The 18518-nt window shown below is 45.3% G+C and overlaps 1 protein-coding gene across 8 annotated transcripts in view; it reads right to left on the bottom strand.

Annotated features, from left to right (window-relative positions):
- Window positions 1-577: 577 nt before the first annotated feature.
- Window positions 578-18518, bottom strand: part of LOC118578742 (fukutin-like) — an 87288-nt gene continuing 69347 nt past the window's right edge. For all 8 annotated transcript variants that reach the window (XM_036179915.1, XM_036179920.1, XM_036179917.1 and 5 more), the window contains one exon: window positions 578-1559. In XM_036179915.1, the coding sequence (XP_036035808.1) occupies window positions 1238-1559 (322 nt within the window). In that variant the 3' untranslated portion in view covers window positions 578-1237. The remainder of the gene's footprint in view (window positions 1560-18518) is intronic.

The raw sequence follows: 18518 nt of genomic DNA, 5'->3' as shown, positions 1-18518 counted from the left end.
ACCTTAATGATGCAGTTATTCTAAAATACTTTCTAGAGAGACAGGAAGTTTAAATGCCTATGTTGTGTAGACACTGGAAATTCATAACCACAATCCATAGATTTCCCACATGTGATTCAGAAGATCATAAAGCCTAAAGAACTCCAGGGAAATAAAATGTCCCAGAGATAGACATTTGCATTTGGGGCTCAGCTACCAGATTTATCTTTGAATCCAAGTACTGGGAGGACCAGAATGGTGTGTGGTGATGACTGGAGCATCCATAGCGCTCCACCCCTGCCCCCAGCTAATGCTCCCTGCGAGGCAGGAAGTGAAGCTAAATGCACAAGGTCATTAGCATCTGGTCCTTTATTTCTATTGTTTGCTCCTAACAAAATATAAAATGGCAATATTTGGGTTTTCATAATTATCGAATTATACAGGACTTAAGGAATTCAGCAGGAATGTGGGCTGAATTAAGTTTTAGTACTCAATGTGTCAATCTAAGTGATTTGCTCACTCATTTTAGCTAACTTTTAATAAGAAAACTATGAAGGGGGTTGGGGACTTAGCTCAGTGGTAAAGTGCTTGCCTAGCAAGCACAAGGCCCGGGGTTCGATCCTCAGCTAAAAAAAAAAGAGAGAACTATGAAGTCTAGCTCCTAAATTACCAAGGTTTTTCCTCAAATGAATGCAATCCACTATTTGGTTTCAGAGATTCAGCTAAAGTAGAATATCATGATTCTGTAGAGGTCAAAGAATATGGAGCCTTTCACACACATAACCCTCACTGCTCTGCTCCGAAGGGCCATCCCTCCAGAGATGGCCCCACGCCTCTCCCGGGTTGGTTTCCGCAGTGGCTACCTTGTCATTCATCAGTCTTAAGATTTCTTGTATTTACCCTCAATAAACATGTCTCCTTTTTCAAAGCAAGCTTTTAAATATATTCAGAGGGCAACAAGCTTTGCTCATTCCTCTGAGATGCAGTAGAAGGGAATCATCATTACTGAAGTCATCAGTGAGATGGCAGTTTCTAAAAGATGGTTGTTTTGGTTTTTTTGCGATGGTCTCGTGCAGACTTATAGAACAAATCGTTCTGCCTGAAGTTCTGAGGTAATGAGGTCAGAGCAACATTCCTCAAGTCCTTTTGCAGATCTCAGCTTCTGTCCCAGTCACCTCCTGCGTCATGCTTCTCTGCAGCATCAAACTGCAGGACTCTGCAACCGGTACTGCCCTGGGGGCTGACCGGCACAGCCACCCTAGGGAGCCTCATGGCTTGGGCCAGGGTCATTGAGTAGAGTTCTTTCATCCCCGTCTGGCAGGTGGGGCCCTTGGGGAAAGAGCCCCAGAATGTTTCCCTGAGTGGCTACTCCTGCTTGCTGAAGGCTTTGCTCTCCCAAGACCTTGACCAAGAAGTTGATGTACCTCATTGCCAAGCGAAGCGTTTCACTTTTGCTCAGCTTCTTGTCTGGAGGGTGAGTGGGGATGAGTGTCCTCAGCTTGGCAAAGGCGCTGTTGACACTCTGCTGCCGCCACCGCTCCCTGGTGTTGGTGAAGATCTTTCTGGTCATGTCCAGGTTCCTGAGATGGGAGAGAAAAGGGAATTTGGTAGCCAAGACATTGCAAGAGGCCCAGTGACAATCACATAGTCTTCCAAGAACCTGCAGGGTTAGAGCTTCTCAACTCAGATGTTAGGAAATCCATTTTGAGTGTTTTAGAAATGTCTTGTTTAAGAAGAAAAAGGATGGTAGAGGAAAGCGCGAAAAGAAGAACCCTGTAGCCTTTTCTCCCTGATTGATTTGAAGTCACCATTACTTGCTCTCCCCCAACACACCCACACTTTTGAGGCTGGATCTCATGTATACCTGGCTTCCATCAAACTTACTATGCAGCCAAGGACAACCTTGAACTTCTGATCCTCTTACTTCACCTCCTGAATGCTAGGATTTCAGGCATGTGCCACCATTGTTGGTTTATGCATGCTACGGATTTCTGAACCCAGGACCTCATGATTGCCATGCCACACTGACTAAGCGACATCTCCAACCCCACTATTTCCTTTATAACTCGTCCTTCCCAGCTGATCAAAGTCATCTACAGTGTGGAATTGAGTACTCGTTTGGGTGTGAATGAGCAGTGTGTCAAGAGCTTTTAAAAAGAGAGAAAGGCTGCACCCCGGGGTTTCCTCAATAAAATGACATTTGGAATGGAGAAAATGAGATGGCTCTCCTTGTTTCAGCTGATCTTAGCTGGAGGGTTGTGCTCCAATCTCCAGTAGCTAGAATGTTCACACAGGAGCACATTTGGAAGACTGTGAGCAGGGAGAGAGAGGGCTGTGATACCCAGGTTTATGAAAACAGACATGGGGGTGTTCAGCCTGGTAAGAATGAAAAGATCACTGGCGGGTGCTCTGTGGCATGGACCCACAGCAGATACAGCAGACACCCAGGCTTCTCTTGGCACTCCCATAGCTCACCTTTTCCACACTAGGAAAGGTATCATCAAATACCGCCATATCTCATTTTGACATCTTTAACTCCTGGAGGCACGCACCCCCTTTTTTCCCGGGTGCCTGGATTAGTACATTTTATTGGGAACATTCAGCATACACTGGCAGTAAGCAAGAGCCCCGCCCCAGGCAGCCTGGTGTCGCAGCTCACTGCTGTCACTAGCAGCCTGTTTCAGCCTCAGCTTCCCAGGGCGCTGAGTCTTTGTAGCATAGCATGATACTCTCTGGAGACCCTGGGATCAACTGCAGCTCCCTGTCAGCCACACCATCACTGGAGTAAGCTGCAGTGCATAGTACTATGCTGCCAGTGTTTTGTGGATCGAGGTATTCAATAAACTATATGTGACATTTCCTACTTTCTTATAAAATAGACTTTGCATTGGTAATTGTGCCCATTGTAGGCTAATGTGAGTGTTCTGGGCATTTTTAAGGTATGCTGGTCTAAGTTAATGATTTTCTATAGGTTAGTTATGTCAAATACAATTTCAATGTGTATTTTCAACCTATGGCAGACTCTTGAGGAGGGTTCAGAACTACATCCTGAGTCAGGCATGGCTTTCTTGTACTGCTGCTGGACCCTCAGGAGCAACCTGCCTTTTGTTTACCTGAGGGAGGAAAATAGATTCTAAAGAAGCAGAGAAACAACACACCTACATGCTAGAGCAGGCTTGCAAGAAGACCACACCTCCCTGTAAACAGATGGGTGGACCAGGTCTCTTCCTGTTTAGAAATGTACACTGCCCAGTTCTCTTGTGTCTAGCCCTAGTCATTTCTGAATCTTTGGGTCTTTGGTCCTACAATACAAGTATGTTGCCAGAACTTTACCCCAACTATACCTGAAACAGAAAACTATACCTGAACCCTGATCAAGGGGACTTGAAGACAGAAAGAAAACTTAGATGTTGTTCACACTGAAGTTGGCTAGGGCTGAAGGACAAAGTTGTCTTATCAAAAGAGGGTTTAGCTCTCTGCCAAGTCAACTCTAGTCCCGTGGGGGGTGGGGGTCCTTTTCAAGCTGGAAGCAAAGAAGATTAGGCAGGGTAAACTGATTGTGGTGTTTTTCTAAGACGGCTGGAGCCTATTGTACTAAACAGACAGAAGGATCAGTTAAAAAAGAAAGAAAGAAAAGAAAAAAAACCACTCTTCTAAACTGTAGCCTGCTGCCTGAGGGATGGATGCTTGGTAATTGCTGATTTAGCCTTGAGTGTTTTACTTTCCTTCTCCATGGGGGAAATAGAAATCAGTAACTTAACAAACTGGAAAAGCTCAAAATAGAGGCCACTAGAAAATCGCTGCGCTATACTTCTTAAATCAAAGGAAACTTGCATTTAGTGTTTTTCCAGTTGCAAGGACTGATTGCCACTAATCTTGATTTCAGAGCAAAATAAGAGAGGGAAACTTCCACACCAGATGCCATGGATAGACGTGGAAATAAGGGCAAAGCATCAATGTCACGACTGAGGACTCCCACTAGGTTAGGGCTCAGTAACTTCTTCTTTTTCTGTTTTGCTCCATGAATCTTTTTGGTGGTCTAGGGAAGCCTGGGTTTGCAGTCTACTCAGAACAATGATTTTAAATATATAATGGTTCCTATGTCAAAATTTTAAATGCATAAGTTAAAATACAGTGACACAGAAAATAATGTTATACTTAGTAGTTATTAAAATACTAAAATTAAAAACACAATATGGTAATACATTTGCTTAATTTTTAACACATTAAAAACTACACATATTACCATAATTTCTAAGAAATGATATTTGGCTTTTATTTCCAAATATCTGCAACATTTGGGATGTGAGATACAAGTCTCTAGGACTTCCACTGGTGACAAATTCACCACGGTTGTCTTGTCTTAGGATAAATCTTTGCTACAATATTGTATTTGAAATCACAGTATCCTAGCAGCTACTAAATATTATTGGCTTTTTTTCTGTGCCTATGTATTTAATGCATTTAAAATAATTATTCTGAGAAGGGAATAAAAATGGTTGATATTAATGCACTTTACACCTATATTTGTAAATAAAGGAAATGCTACATTTAGAATAAATGTTAATAGAAAATAAAGATGTAATATCTCCCTCTTCAAGTTCATAGAACTTTTGAATTCTAGCCACACACACCTGGGTAGGTAGGGGTTATAAACTCAAGAATGCGTTGTAAGGGCTGGAGAAATGGCTCAGTGGTTATAAGCACTGGCTGTTCGTCCAGAGGACCTGGGTTCAATTCCCACTACCCACATGGCAGTTCATAATTGTTTGTAATTCAAGTTCCAGAGGGCCCAACCCCTTCTTCTAGGCACCAGGCATGAAAGTTGTACACATATACACACCCATACATACAAAACATTTTAATTAAAAACAAGTCTCTGAAGTTCAAGGCCTGCCTGGACATCTTCTCTCAGGAGGGCATAGATGCTATAGAAAGCTCCTGGACAAATGTTATGTTAAATACACTGTCACTAAAGAGTGTGCAGCCTCTTTATATTGGCACCAGCGAAGGTAGCACATGACTGAAGAAAATGACTTACGCTCCCAGAGGTGTCCGCTGTTGCTAATAGCCCATGATGCTATTAGGTGCCCACAGCTCCTGGACACAAACCCCAGGTCATCTAAAAAAGGCACAAAAGGCCACAGCAGCTCACACTGCTACAGGGTTAGCTTCAGGCTTGCAGGCTCATACAGGTCTTTTGTTCTTAAGGTTTCTCTCCTGAAACTCGGCCCTGTGTATTTGTCTCTTCCTACAACAGTCTCTTGGAAGTGCAGATGGCCCCTGAGAAGGAAGCCGAACAGCCCTTTGAATAGCTAGATTAGGGATGATCTAACAGCCAACACTAGGTACAGTTCTGCTCCGTTAAGAAAAAAGTACCAAGCAAAACTTTACAGGGGAAACCACAAGGTGGGGCGTGGGGATATGAGGATAGCAGGCGGTGTGGGACGAGGGGAGGAAATGACTAGAACAGTTTATTTGAAAATGTTAAAATGATATCGAACACCTCTTATGTTGTTTTTTAAAAAGTTGTTATATACCAGTTCGAAAAAGTTAAAAAGTAAACGATACGAGGAAAGTTTCCTACGTATCTGTTTAACCCATCCCATTCCCCAGCCAGTGCAAATTTGAGGTGTACACTTCAGGCTCACTCATACATACACATACACTCACATATTAGCACTCGCTATGCATACTACCACGCAAGTTGTCTCTCTTAAGCAACCCCACGCTTTGCTTTGAGTCAGTAGAGCACACTGGATACCGCTCCGTGGGGGAGCAGACTAAGGCGGTCCCCTTCAACCATTTCAAGGGCTATCCAGGCTGAGGCGCACTTTACACGGGTGCCTCGCAGCCTGCACGCACTTGACTTCTCGCTCTTTTTGTTCAATCTGCAGCTTGTCTGTGGACCTTCTTCATTCTCCAGCTATCCCTTCCCGATTCTTTTTTTTTTTTTTTTTAAATATGTTATCTCATCTCATCGTAGCAAACTCGCCCGTTATTTCGGGAATCTGGGAAAGCATATAGTAGGTTGAAATTTCACATCTGCAAAGTGTCGGGGGATCGCTAAGAGAGATCTGGCGGCGGTATGAAGAACCCTGGAGATGCTCTGGAGTGGAGGGGACTGACTGTCCCTGCGTTCCAGCTAAGCGGCTTGGACAACACGCGCGCCTTGGGAGGAGACCAGACCGGTTCCCCGAGTGCCGCGCCACTACCACTGCCCCTCTTAAAATTCCCGGGTCACCCAAAGAGTCCCCTCAGTGGCTGCTACCACTCCGTTCTCTGTGGCCTGCTCGGTGGCCCCCTGGCTCCTGCCCAGTCCCACTCCCTTAAGTCAACGCACCTTCTTGCGGGGAGCTGGGAGCCCGCGCTGTCGCAGCGGCTGTCGGCTGTCCGTGTGCGCCCTCGCCTGGACGCTGAGCCTCGGCTGCAGCCTTTATAGGGCACCGCCCTTTGTCTGAGGGCAGGAGGGGGGCTATCTGCCGAGGACTCCCTCCAGTCCCTCCCCGTTTTGCCCCATCATCCCTCCCATGTGCAGCAGCCAAGGAGCAATGGAGAAGGAGGACCCCTCTTTGTCTAAGGCTTTCGGGGAGGGAGTGCTGCTTCCAACCTCCTCCTACAGACAAGCATCGGAAAGCTTCGAACTCTTGCTGACTCACCGGGTGCTTCTTCAAATCCCAGCGCAGGTGCAGTCTTATTCCAACGCCCCAGCTCCAGACCCTTTACAAGTTTGGGGGGGGGGGGATGCAGCCTGTGACCTTCAATTTTACCAAGTGCCCCTAGGAAATGAAGGCGCACAACAAAGGTTTAAAAGCACCACACTGAACAGATTGATGGATTTATTATGGGTCTGGTCTAGTTTTTCCTGTCAGTCAACACCGGGTGTGGTTATTTCAGGGATGGAGGGACTCTACTCTTGCTTCCTTCCTCTGTCCTGTATCTCCCAGGATGATCTGAGAAAACACAAGTCAGACCTCTGTCACTTCCGAGATCTAAACTCTCTGGTAGCTTTCCATTTCATTCAAAGTTAGCACACACCTGCAATCCCAAGGCAAAGGGATGGGACATTTGAGGCCACCCTGGTCTATGTAGTGAGAGAAAATTTGTCAACAGACTAAAACAACAGAAGGAATGTGAGCTGCAGGCTTTAAATGACCCTGAGATCTCCATCTCTGGCCCCTGAGATCTCTACCTCTGGCTCCTGCGATCTCCACATCTGGCCCCTGAGATCTCTACCTCTGGCCCCTGAGATCTCTACCTCTGGCCCCTGAGATCTCCATCTCTTTCGTCAGCCTGCCCCTTCCTTCCCTGGGCTTCACTCCTCTCCAGAGACTCGGATTTGTCCTTTCAGGAACACATCAGACAGTCTTCTGCCTCCTAGACTTTGCACAGTTCCCTCAGCCTAAAACGTGCATCTCACGGGCGTCCTTTGGAGTCCTTCCCTTCCCTTTCTTTACCGTGCATCAGGTCATTACTGGAAGCTTATGCCCTGCTCAAGCCCTGTGCAAGTGTGGAGAGTGTAACTCCACACAAAACCAGACACAAACCCTGCCCTCAAGGCACTGACATTCTTTACTATTTACTCAGATGCCACCTTCTCGGTGAAAAGCTTTACATTTTAAAAATTACATTTCTGCATGTATTGCCTTGGGTGCACAAAGGTGAATGTGGGAGGTCAGAGAACAACTCCGGGGAGGCAGTTCTTTTTCCTTCAGCTATGTGGGTTCCAGGGATCAAATTCAGAACTTCGGATTTGGCAGCAAGTGTCTTTCCCCACTGAGCCCTCTCATACCATCACCTAAGAGCTTTTTAGCCTACTAAGATTGTGTCTACACACACACACACACACACACACACACACACACACACACTCACTCACTCCACAGGCACAGGCACTCACACACTTCATCCTTTGTCTGCTGTATTCTCAGAGCTTCACCACACTTAGTAATATTTACTTATTTATCATGTCTTACATCTCTTCTATATCCCTCATTACCACATTGAATAGATGTCCATCAAATGTTGCTTGATTAGTGTATGATTACAAAATCAATCTCTAGGTATTTCTCTCTCTGAAGGTCCCAGGATTTGGGGCAGTAATTTCATAAATGCATTGCACCTTGGTGCATAAGAGCAAATGACTCTGAGGTTGTATTCACCCAAGTTGACACTTCTTGTCTATTCACTTGTAGGACGCCAGGCAAATTCCTAACTTTCTCTCTGCTTCAGCTATCTTATTTGAAAAATGGCTGCAATGCTGGAACTGTGGAATCAAATAAGAAGGAAAAACAGGTAAGGTATTTAGGATCACAAGCAGCACATAGTATAGTATTAATAGATTTTTGTTGTAGTTGATTATATTATTGTTACAACTGCATTCTAGATCCCTTCTCTGTGAGGATTATATCAACCCTTCCACTGTCTGTGGAGGGGCCCCAAAATAGCTTGACCACACAGCAGCCATGACAGGTTTAGGGGCCTAGACACAGCTTCTATAACAGGCTTACTGGCAGGCAACACCCAGATCCAAGAAAAGCCTTAAGCTGATACCATTCAGGGATCTACCCAAAGATGAGGAAGTACCTAACATCTGAAACATTCCAACCATTAGATAAGGTGGCCGGACATCTTTGAGTCTAGCACACACATATTTTTTTTGTTTGTTTTGTTTTGTTTTGTTTTGTTTTGTTTTACAGATACCCCTAGACAATTGTCAGCAAATCAGGGTCCTGGACCCTGGGAATCTCCTCACCCCAACTTCTGCTGTGATAAAAACTCTGCTCCACCTGAGCTCAGGGCTCTCTGCTCTCACCTCTGCATCAGAAAGACAGAGGGACCAAGCTCCAGAGCTTGAAATAAAGGCTCTTTGCGTTTACATGCGGGATTCAGTCTCTGTGGTGGTCTTTTGGGGGTCCCTGAGATCTGGGCATAACACTGTCATGTGACCAGCAGCTTTGCATAGGTGGAAAGAATACACTTCCCTTCTCAGTGCCAGGCTTGGTCATGTGCCTTGCATCAGTCAATGGAATGTGAACAGATATGACACAGACCATGGAGCAGAAGCTCCAGCAGGATGACTGTGGGATGAAGTCATGCTTGAGGTTGCTCCTGAAGCTTGGGTACCATGGAGCAAAGCCCAAACCACCCATAGTCCTAATGCAACAGGAGAGATCACTGCTGTGAGGCACTGAGACCTCAGGCTGCTTGTCACACCTAGGACTCCTTACCCTACACCCATGTAAACTCATAACTTCATTACAAATCGAGAAGATACTGTCTAAATTACAAAGCTCAGGTATGTGGGTAGAGCCAGAAAGGTGAAGGGGATGTGACAGACTAAATACAAGATTGACAGTCCTCAGGAGCAGAGAAGGTAAACTCTAGTTAGGACAAGAGGTAAAAGATTCTGGCTGGATGACCAGGGAATATGTGTGAGGGATAGTATTTAGACAAGGCATTGAAGCAAGGCTCCCACTGGGAACTGAGGAACTTAAAGGAACAAGTGGAGACTCCTAATTCCTTCCTCTCTATTTTTCCTACCCACAGCTCCATTTATTTCAATGGAGGGCCCTGTGTATTAGGTGAACTCCCGATCCACAGACTTGAAAAGGGCCCCGAACCAACACTGAAAATGGGCTCGAGGACTATTGTAAAGCAATTCAGGGTTCCCAAACGTCCAGGATGTTGCCTAGAAGGCAGAGCATGGGTACAGGGTAGGCAAGGGAGGAGACCAGGAGCAGGGCTTCTAAAGTACAATACCCAGGACAGGGCCTTGGGTGCCAGGAATCTTGGTGGGGAGGGAAGAGGATAGGAAGACAGCAGTGTGCTGCAAAGATGGGAACAGTAACTACAGCTGGGGCTCCAAGACTCATTCTGGTTGTAGCTTGAGGATGCAGTGCAGGGAAGAATAAGAACAGCTGGCCAATTAGTGCATAGGAACATAACCTAACATTTGCAGAAAACACCTGTGGCCTGCTCCTCTTTCTGTCCCCTGCTCTTTCGGTGTGCTGTGGGAGAAAAATTGTTCCTAGGGTGTCCATGCTTTTCCCACTCTGTCCGATGATGTTACAGTTCTGACAGGCCACACCAAAGCTTATTATCCTTCATCTTAGCCAACATCTGTGAGGTGATGTATTTCTCAATGACACGTTTTTCAGAAGGAGAATTATGGCAACTGGATGGCAGGATCCAATGGATGATGCTAAGTGAAACAAGCTATAAAATAAAATCTGTGCAAGTGGACAGGAGCTCAGACAAAGCACAAAGACTCGGAGCATAAGTATGTTAGTACACTGGAAGAGGGTTGGCTTTTGTTCTTGAATCTTCTTAAATGTTACTGTTGGCTTTGTGCTTTTGGAAGCCATTTGGGTACATAGGTTCCCTAGCAGTGGCTCTTCAGAGTGATGCTCCCAACCCATTCTCCCAGTGTAGAACATTTAGAGGCTAGGTCCTGCAGTGGAAGAGGTTGGAGTAGGAATTTACATAATCCGATTATTGGGGGATTAAGTTTAGGCAGCTAAAGCCTCTATGTGCTTGAGCTAAAAGGCTTACTATTCATGGCTCTCGCTGCCCCCTGGAGAGATGGCACCTGCAGAGCTCCTGGGGAAAGCCTGGGGGATGAGCAGGTCCCTAGGAAAGCCTGGTGTTGTCAGGATCCTTGGTCCTGCTGCTTTAATTGATCTGCCTGGTATACTGGCCTTCTAGTCCCCTATGCAGGGTTGTCAGGTTCAGGAAAGATGAAGGGGTCCTTGCAGGTTCTGCCAGACCAGGTAGGTATGGGTGACCGAAGTCATTTTGACTAGAGGTTAAGCATCAGCCTTAACCAATGTTAACCTTTCCTACCCATCCCCTGCATGGTAACCCCTCTCTCAATCCTCAGTTCATGGTTTCCAGGCATCAGCATCTCTACATCTCTGCATCCAGTCAGTTATTCATCCCTGTTCCCCACCACACTGTATGCATATGTGTGTTGTTCTTATGAATTAGCTGGTTCTTGATATGTAACAGAACTTACAAGCATATTTTTCTTTATGAATTCTAGCTCTTAAGTTTCGGCAATTTGCCATATAAATTTCGACCTAACAATCATCAATAGGGTTAAGTTTTTATTTTACTTCAATTTTAGGGACAAGGTCTTGTTATGGTGCCCATGCTGGCCTGGAACAGGTGATCATCTTGCCCTTGTCATAGATGTGTGCAATGACATCTGGCTGCTATTAGCCTCTCAAGTCTGTTATTTTTTCCATTTTAGAAAGCATTTTTAAAAGCTTTATTGTATTATTATTACTGTTATTGGCCATGGCTTGTTATTAGTTTCTAATGTTATTGTGGTGTAATGAAAAATGTACATAGTCATTTTTTTGTTTTTTTGGCTCTGAAATAGTTTTTTGAAACTTTTCTTTTAGGAACAACATATAACCTTTTCTTTTGTTTGTTTGTTTGTTTGTTTGTTTTGAGCTGAGGATCCAGCCTTGTGCTTGCTAGGCAAGTGCTCTACCACTGAGCTAAATCCCCAACCCCTATTTTTTTTTTTAATGCTTCTTAGTCACTATTCAAGGAGACACACCGTTATTTGAAAGCTACCATGCTTTTATGTACCTCCATTAGGTCATTACTCTGTGTTCTTGGAACGTTTAGCCCAGTTTTGCTTTTGTTTATCCAGAAGCTTTTCAGCAGGCAGTCCTGGCAGGGAAGTCACTAGGTAGACCAGGTAGGCCTTTCTACCTGACTTTTATTCCCAAGTGTTGGGGTTAAGTCTGGCAACACTAAGCCCAACTGGCTTTAGGTTTACAAGTCTTTGGATGAGCATCTTTTGGGGTTTAACGGTGCACAGTAGTTCTGATGATTTAGAGACATGTACCTGTAATGATAAAAGAAGACCCTTTGTCAAGCTTTCCATCAAAAATTCTATTTTCTTTTAAATTTAATTTATAACTCTTGTTTTTAAGTTTTTATTTCCCAATTGAACCATGAATTTTAATTTAAATTTAAAAAAATTCATGTGGGGGCTGGAGAGAAGACTCTTCCAGAGGCCCTGAGTTCTATTCCCAGCAAACACACGGTGGCTCACACTATAATGAGATCTGGTGCCCTCTTCTGGTGTACAGGCATACATGGAGGCAGAATATTTTATAAATAATAAATAAATAAATCTTTAAAAAATTCACGTGTATGTGTGTGATGTGCATGTGTGTGTATGCATGTTTGTGCATATGTGTGGGTAGGTGCATGTGGAGGTGAGGTTGACATTGGGTGTCACCCTCAATCACTTTACTTAACCCTAAGCATGAGTGTCACACCAGGCATTTCACACAAGTTCTCTCACTAGTATGTTCTCTCACAAACAAACAAACGTGTGTGTGTGTGTGTGTGTGTGTGTGTGTGTGTGTGTTTGTGTGTGTGTGTTTGTGTGTGTGTGTATGTGTGTGTGGTGTGTGTATTACATATATATATTTGTGTGTTTGTGCATGTATGTGTGTTTGTTGTACAAGTTACCAGACAAATTATAATTGTAGACAAAACAAAAATATTATTCCTAACTAAGTGAAATTCCAAAACATATACTCAAAGAAACAAACTTGGGCATAGACCTAACTCAGTTGAGTCGGCAGAGGCTGCAGGTTCTCATTAGTGTGAACTGCTCCACTTACAGGTGCACCATGCAACTCTGACTGATTAGCTCCCATCTTCAGACCTCTTTCTGTTTCCTGAGGACAACACCCCCCAAATAAGAAAGGTAGCTATGGATGCAAGCAGGTGAGAGAGCAAACCAAGCCACAGACCTGGCCTCCATCTGTGCCTGAGTGTGGGAGCAGAGACAGAGGGCTGAGAGCTTTGGTCTGCTCTCTCAATGAAGGAGTTTGGTGTTCACTGTCACCTGTAGACTTCTCTGAGTTAGAACAGAAAAGAGGTGTAGCATCTTCAAAGCATCTCTTCACACAGAGTCAGGACCAGATGGGTTCCACATACACACCAGACAGGTAGAAGTACCCTCCAAAGATGTCCCCTATAAAATAGGTGTGATAAATACTCATTGCTTTAAGATAGTAAGGAATGGCACGTGGGAGGCAGCTTACTGTGGTAGCTAAGAAGACTACAGCTTTGACTTTAGAGGCGGACCAACTGACATCTCTACCACTAATGATCACTTGGCGGGCAGAATGCTTCCTCTTCCGGCCTCAGATTCCTTAATTACAAATTGTAAATATCAACTTCATGAGTTATTGAGAAGACTCAGTGAGCTATGTATGATGTGTTAAGCGTGGGAAGTAAATGGGATGAGGGCTGAGGATGTAGCTCAGCTAGTAGAATGCTTGCCTAGCCCTGCCTTCCAACTGCACACTGACAAACTTGATGTGGTGCTATGGGCCTGTCATCCCGATACTAACAGGGTGGAGACAGGAGAATCCAAACTTCAAATCTATCTTTGGCTGCACAGGGACTTTGAAACCAAACTAGGTTACACAAAATTCCCAACAAAACAAAACAAAACAAAACAAAACAAACAGAACCCAGCTAGACTCCAATACTGGTTCTTTTGTTTTAGGACAGGGAAATCTAAGCACATGGCTCTCATTTTCTGCAGAGGGCATTGTGCAGTGTCTCCTTTTCCCTGCTCAGCCCAGTGTTCTGCCCGTCCTCCCCTGAGTGACCTGGAGCTGTGCTGCTCTGGTCAGAGTGTGGAAGAAGCAGAGGAGGGCGATGCCAGCAATGAGAGCAGAGCTTCTAGTGAACCTCAGGCTGTCCATCAATTATGTTCAGTCTCCAGGACCCAGGCTGACGTCTCCTCGGCAACACCCGCACATAACATAACATGTACACACATGAAGTCCTCTCTAACATCTGCTGTGGAGGCCTGGTGGGTATTTCTGTCCAGAGCAAATGTTGACCACTGAAGCATAAAGTGGGGCGTGTAACTGGCTCAAGTGAGTGGGCATTTTCCCATAGTTTGCCAGTTAGAGGGGCACACAGCCCTGGGTGTGCCCAGTTACCTGCTAACCTCTCAAGACAGCCCTGGGTGTGCCCAGTTACCTGCTAACCTCTCAAGACAGCCCTGGGTGTGCCTAGTTACCTGCTAACCTCTCAAGACAGCCCTGGGTGTGCTCAGTTACCTGCTAACCTCTCAAGACAGCCCTGGGTGTGCCCACCTACCTGCTAACCTCTCTAGACAAGACTGGCTTGGCCTTAACTCCATAGGAATGGAACAGTGGATGCTTCTATTTTTCAAGCAATAAACCCAAGAGCAGGGATGAAAATGAAGGAAGATGGGGTGGGGTGGGCAGAAAGGTATGGGTGGGATATTGTCCCCCTTTTTATTCGCTGCTCCTGGTATAAGAACATGGCTCACCAGTGGTTCCCTGGATAGGATTTAGAGCTCTGTGGCCAGCTGATAAGAGTGCAGCTTACGTGTAGGAAGTAAATACATTGAATATTCCCCATAAAGTCAACAGTGCCAGGCCTATCAGCTGTCCTCACTCCCCACTCAGTCCCCAGGGGACCAGACTTGAAATAAAGGCCACAGTTCCAGGGGCAAAGAGTGGAGGTGCTGGGTTGAGATGGGAGGGTCCTCTGGGCCCCCTGGGCTGTATTTAGGCAGGTGGGGGAAAGCTGCCAGGCACAAGCTGCTCAGAGGCCCCAGTTTTCCAGACTGACAAATCCCAAACCAAACACACACACTAGGCCATGAAAGCAGCACCTCCTTATCCTCCAATCCAGCCAGGGTTTCCAGGAAGCTTCTTAGGAAAATGAGAAGCTGTCACTTTAAATCTGATCTGCAAAGAGCCACAAAGAAAACAGATCAACAAAGAAACCTTGCTTTCCCACCAGGGTTCTCACCTCTGCCTTTGATAACATACTGATGCCTACCTCTGTCCTCCTCAAGCATGTATCCGGTTTTTTTAACCACCAAAGATCTGACAGCTTTGCAAATGGTCCATATAAACGTTACCAGCTGCTGTTGCAGACCCATTTTGAAGACTTACAGTAATGGAAATGGTCTGTCTTGAGCCTGGCTCTGCCTTCACTAGCTGTCTCTATGCTTTTGCAGGGATTCTAGCCTGACACAGTGCCATTCACTTGTGATCAGTGTTTGAGCTCTTTCTGGTTGGGGCAGCAGACTCCCTGGCTGGGAGCGAATGGGTATGGATGAAAGCAAGATGGATTTATTCCACCTGATTTACTAGGTCTCACACAGAGTAGCAGAAGTGAGGTCAAAGGTTAGTCTCAACTAACTTACCCCAGTACTAAAGGAATTTGTTACCCAAATGACTGTGGGCTTGTAGGAGGTGAGAATGAGGACTGAGATCCAGAAGTTAAACTCTGTACTGGGCCATCTCTGTATAAGTCTGTCCCTGCCTGCTCTCCAACTGAAAGCAGCAGGTCCCAGCCTCCTCTTCACATTGCTACACTGTGATGCATGGGCCCAAAATGGACTGCAGGGCTTCCTTGTTACTCTACTCTTTCCTTTCTAAACTGTCCTTCTCACAACCCTGAGTCCTGCTAACAGTTTTCTTGCCCCCATTCAACTAACTTCTACAATAGTTTTCAGAGGCCTGTGCTAATTCCCAGAACCCTCTGGATAAGTACCTGCCTCTATGCTTTTGAGCAAGACCACCATTCAAGCTTCCCTGCTCAATCTCGCCATGAGTCATTTTGACCTTGGACCCCTTGTTTGTGGCTAGAACTGGTGGGATATTCCTAGGACTGACCTTATCTGAGGCATCAGAGTTCACCTGGCTAAGCACCACTTGGGATTCCAGTCTAGGATCTCAGCAACAGATGCCTGTGAACTGCCAGGTGAGTGCTGGAAAAGGAACCCGCCTCCTCTGCAGGAGCAACATTTTTTTTTTCTTCTTCGAGACAGGGTTTCTCTGTGTAGCTTTGTGCCTTTCCTGGAACTCCTTCTTTATCCCAGGCTGGCCTCGAACTCACAGAGATCCGCCTGGCTCTGCCTCCTGAGTGCTGGGATTAAAGGCATGTGCCACCACCGCCCAGCTTCTCTGCAGCCCCCTATGGTTCTCGTTTTTTTTTTTGTATGCATTCTATACATGTTGTTTTTCTGGGACACGTTTTAAACTCATAGTAGTATTTAACACTCTTCAGGATAAAATTTAAAGAAATAATCTTGTCTCACTTCTTAGGAGGAGGTTTTTAGGTTACTGTTTTCATTATTAATTGGGTGTGCTGGTAGTGGGGGTGCGCCATTAGCACCAGCAGCAGCATGTAGAGACCAGAGCTGACAGTGGGTGTCTTCCTCTCCTGCCCTCCCCCTTATGTTTAAGGGCAAGATCTCTTACTAAGCCCAGAGCTGACTGGCTACACTGGCAGGCCCAGGTTCCTAGGACCCTCCTGTTTCTGCTCCAGCTCCCAGGGCTAGGCTTTCCCCCTGGGTGCTCCTCCTCGGATCCAGACTGGAGCTCTCACCCTTGGAGCAGAAGCACTTACCCACTGAGCTACTGCTTCAGCCCTTGCTTGTTTCTGCTTCATCCTGTTATAGTGCACGTTGTAAAGGTGGTGTTGTTGTTTGGGCCCAGGGCCCCATGCAATGCTCCCTAGCTGTGTGTGTGTGTGTGTGTGTGTGTGTGTGTGTGTGTGTCTGTGTGTGTCTGTGTGTGTGTGTGTGTGTCTGTGTGTACATTGATGTTGTCTCATATTACACATCAGAATAACACTCCAACAGCTAGTCTTATTGTTGCTGGGTTTTCTTTCTTTTTGAGCTAAGGATCGAACCCAGGGCCTTGTGCTAGGCAAGCTCTTTACCACTGCGCTAAATCCCCAACCCTGTTGGTGGGTTTCCATCTGCTGAAGAAGCCATCTTTCCTTCATACAATAGCCTTAGCACATTCATGTGGGTTGTTTTAATTTGTATGAATGATCAGTGTCCATCCTTCACAAACACTAATGTCTCTATTCCAATATTAGACTGTGAGGACCCTGATAAAGGACCTCACTGACTCTGTGACTTCAACAGTAGATATTTCCTGTGTTCTGGAGCTGGAAATGCAGATTAAGGTATTGGCAAGTAAGTTCCTTCTGTAGGTTTCTTCCAGGCTTGTAGATGGACAGCCTCTTCGTGTCCACACGCAGTACTCTCCTTATGAGTCTTTCTTGTCCCACTCTCTCTCACAATGCCGCAGTCACCACTGGATTAGGATCGGCACAAACTCCATTCTACCTGACTGTCTATTCAAAGTTTCTGTTTCCACATCCCATAATATTGTGCATACTGAAAGTTAAAGTGGGACTTCAACACCTGAATTCTAAGTGTGCTCATAACACTCATACAGTATAAATTAAATGTACTGTGTACTTTTACAATTCTACGTGTGCTCATAACAATCATACAGTATAAATTAAATGTACTGTATACTGTTACAATTCTAAGTGTGCTAATAACAATCATACAGTATAAATTAAATGTACTGTATACTTTTACAATTTTGTGTGCTCATAACAATCATATAGTAAAAATTAAATGTACTGTAACCATTTACAATTTTTCCCTTTTTCCTTACTATACTTACAATTTTATATGTACAACTTAATATTGGGCAGAGTAACTAATTGTACCATCACTATAAGAAGTTATGTGAGAATTGGGGTAGAGAATGGGATGTATGGGGTCTCTCTCTCAGAGCAGAAGTGAGAGGCACCCAGGGGTTGCAAGCTGTATTATTTCTCTTTTCTCTGGTTCTGTTCCCAGCCTCCCCCCGCGAAAAGAAAGCTGGGATCATTCACCCCAGAAGCCTGGATGATGAGATAGACTCTCTGGCCAGCATGCTGGATGGTCTGGACATGGGTGGCAGTCATGTTCTCTCCATCCTGACTTTGTAGCATGCCTCCCACTCCTGCTTACGATGCTAGATCTCTGATACCCAGTGGAGGTGCTATCCCACCCCTATGGTCGAACTACCTGTCATTTCTACACTACCACCAGCACTCCAGCTGGTCATGCTTTCTCTGTAAAGTCAAGGTGGCTCTGAGAGCCTGTAGATGGTTCAGAGGGGATCTTCTCCTAGGCCCTGATGAAGTCTATGGGGATGGCTTTAGGAGCCACCATGAATCAGAACCACAAGGTAAGGATAAAGTTGCTGAAGTACATAGCACTGCAGGAGGAAGAAAGGCAGTTAGGGTACAGGCCCCAGGTCCCCATTTTCAGAATAGGAGCTGGAAATACTGCCCAAGAGATTGGTGCATGCCATGAGCCACCTGAGTGGTAAGTGTTGCAGAGTATTCACCAGAGAAGACTGCTCGGACATGGGTTTAAGCTAATACAAAGTCTTTATTAGCCAGCTGGCTTCTACACTGGGTGTTCAGGATCCCAGTGTAGCACCTTTCTCAAGGTGAGCTTTTAAGCACAAAAAAAACATGTTCTGGGTTGACATCTTTAGTTAACAAAAACACTTATGTAGAACTACAGAAGCCAAAGAGCTAGGACAGAACATTTAGAGACTTTCTCATAACTGTGGACTTTGATGGATTAGGTCTTTGTTTTCATTCTGTCAGGTGGTACAGTCGACATGTTGAGTTTATGGCCT

The sequence above is a fragment of the Onychomys torridus genome, chromosome 2 (genome assembly GCF_903995425.1).
Source record: "Onychomys torridus chromosome 2, mOncTor1.1, whole genome shotgun sequence".
Taxonomy (NCBI): domain Eukaryota; kingdom Metazoa; phylum Chordata; class Mammalia; order Rodentia; family Cricetidae; genus Onychomys; species Onychomys torridus.
The sequence above is the reverse complement of the archived record's forward strand: the minus strand, read 5'-3'. Positions and strand labels throughout refer to the sequence as shown.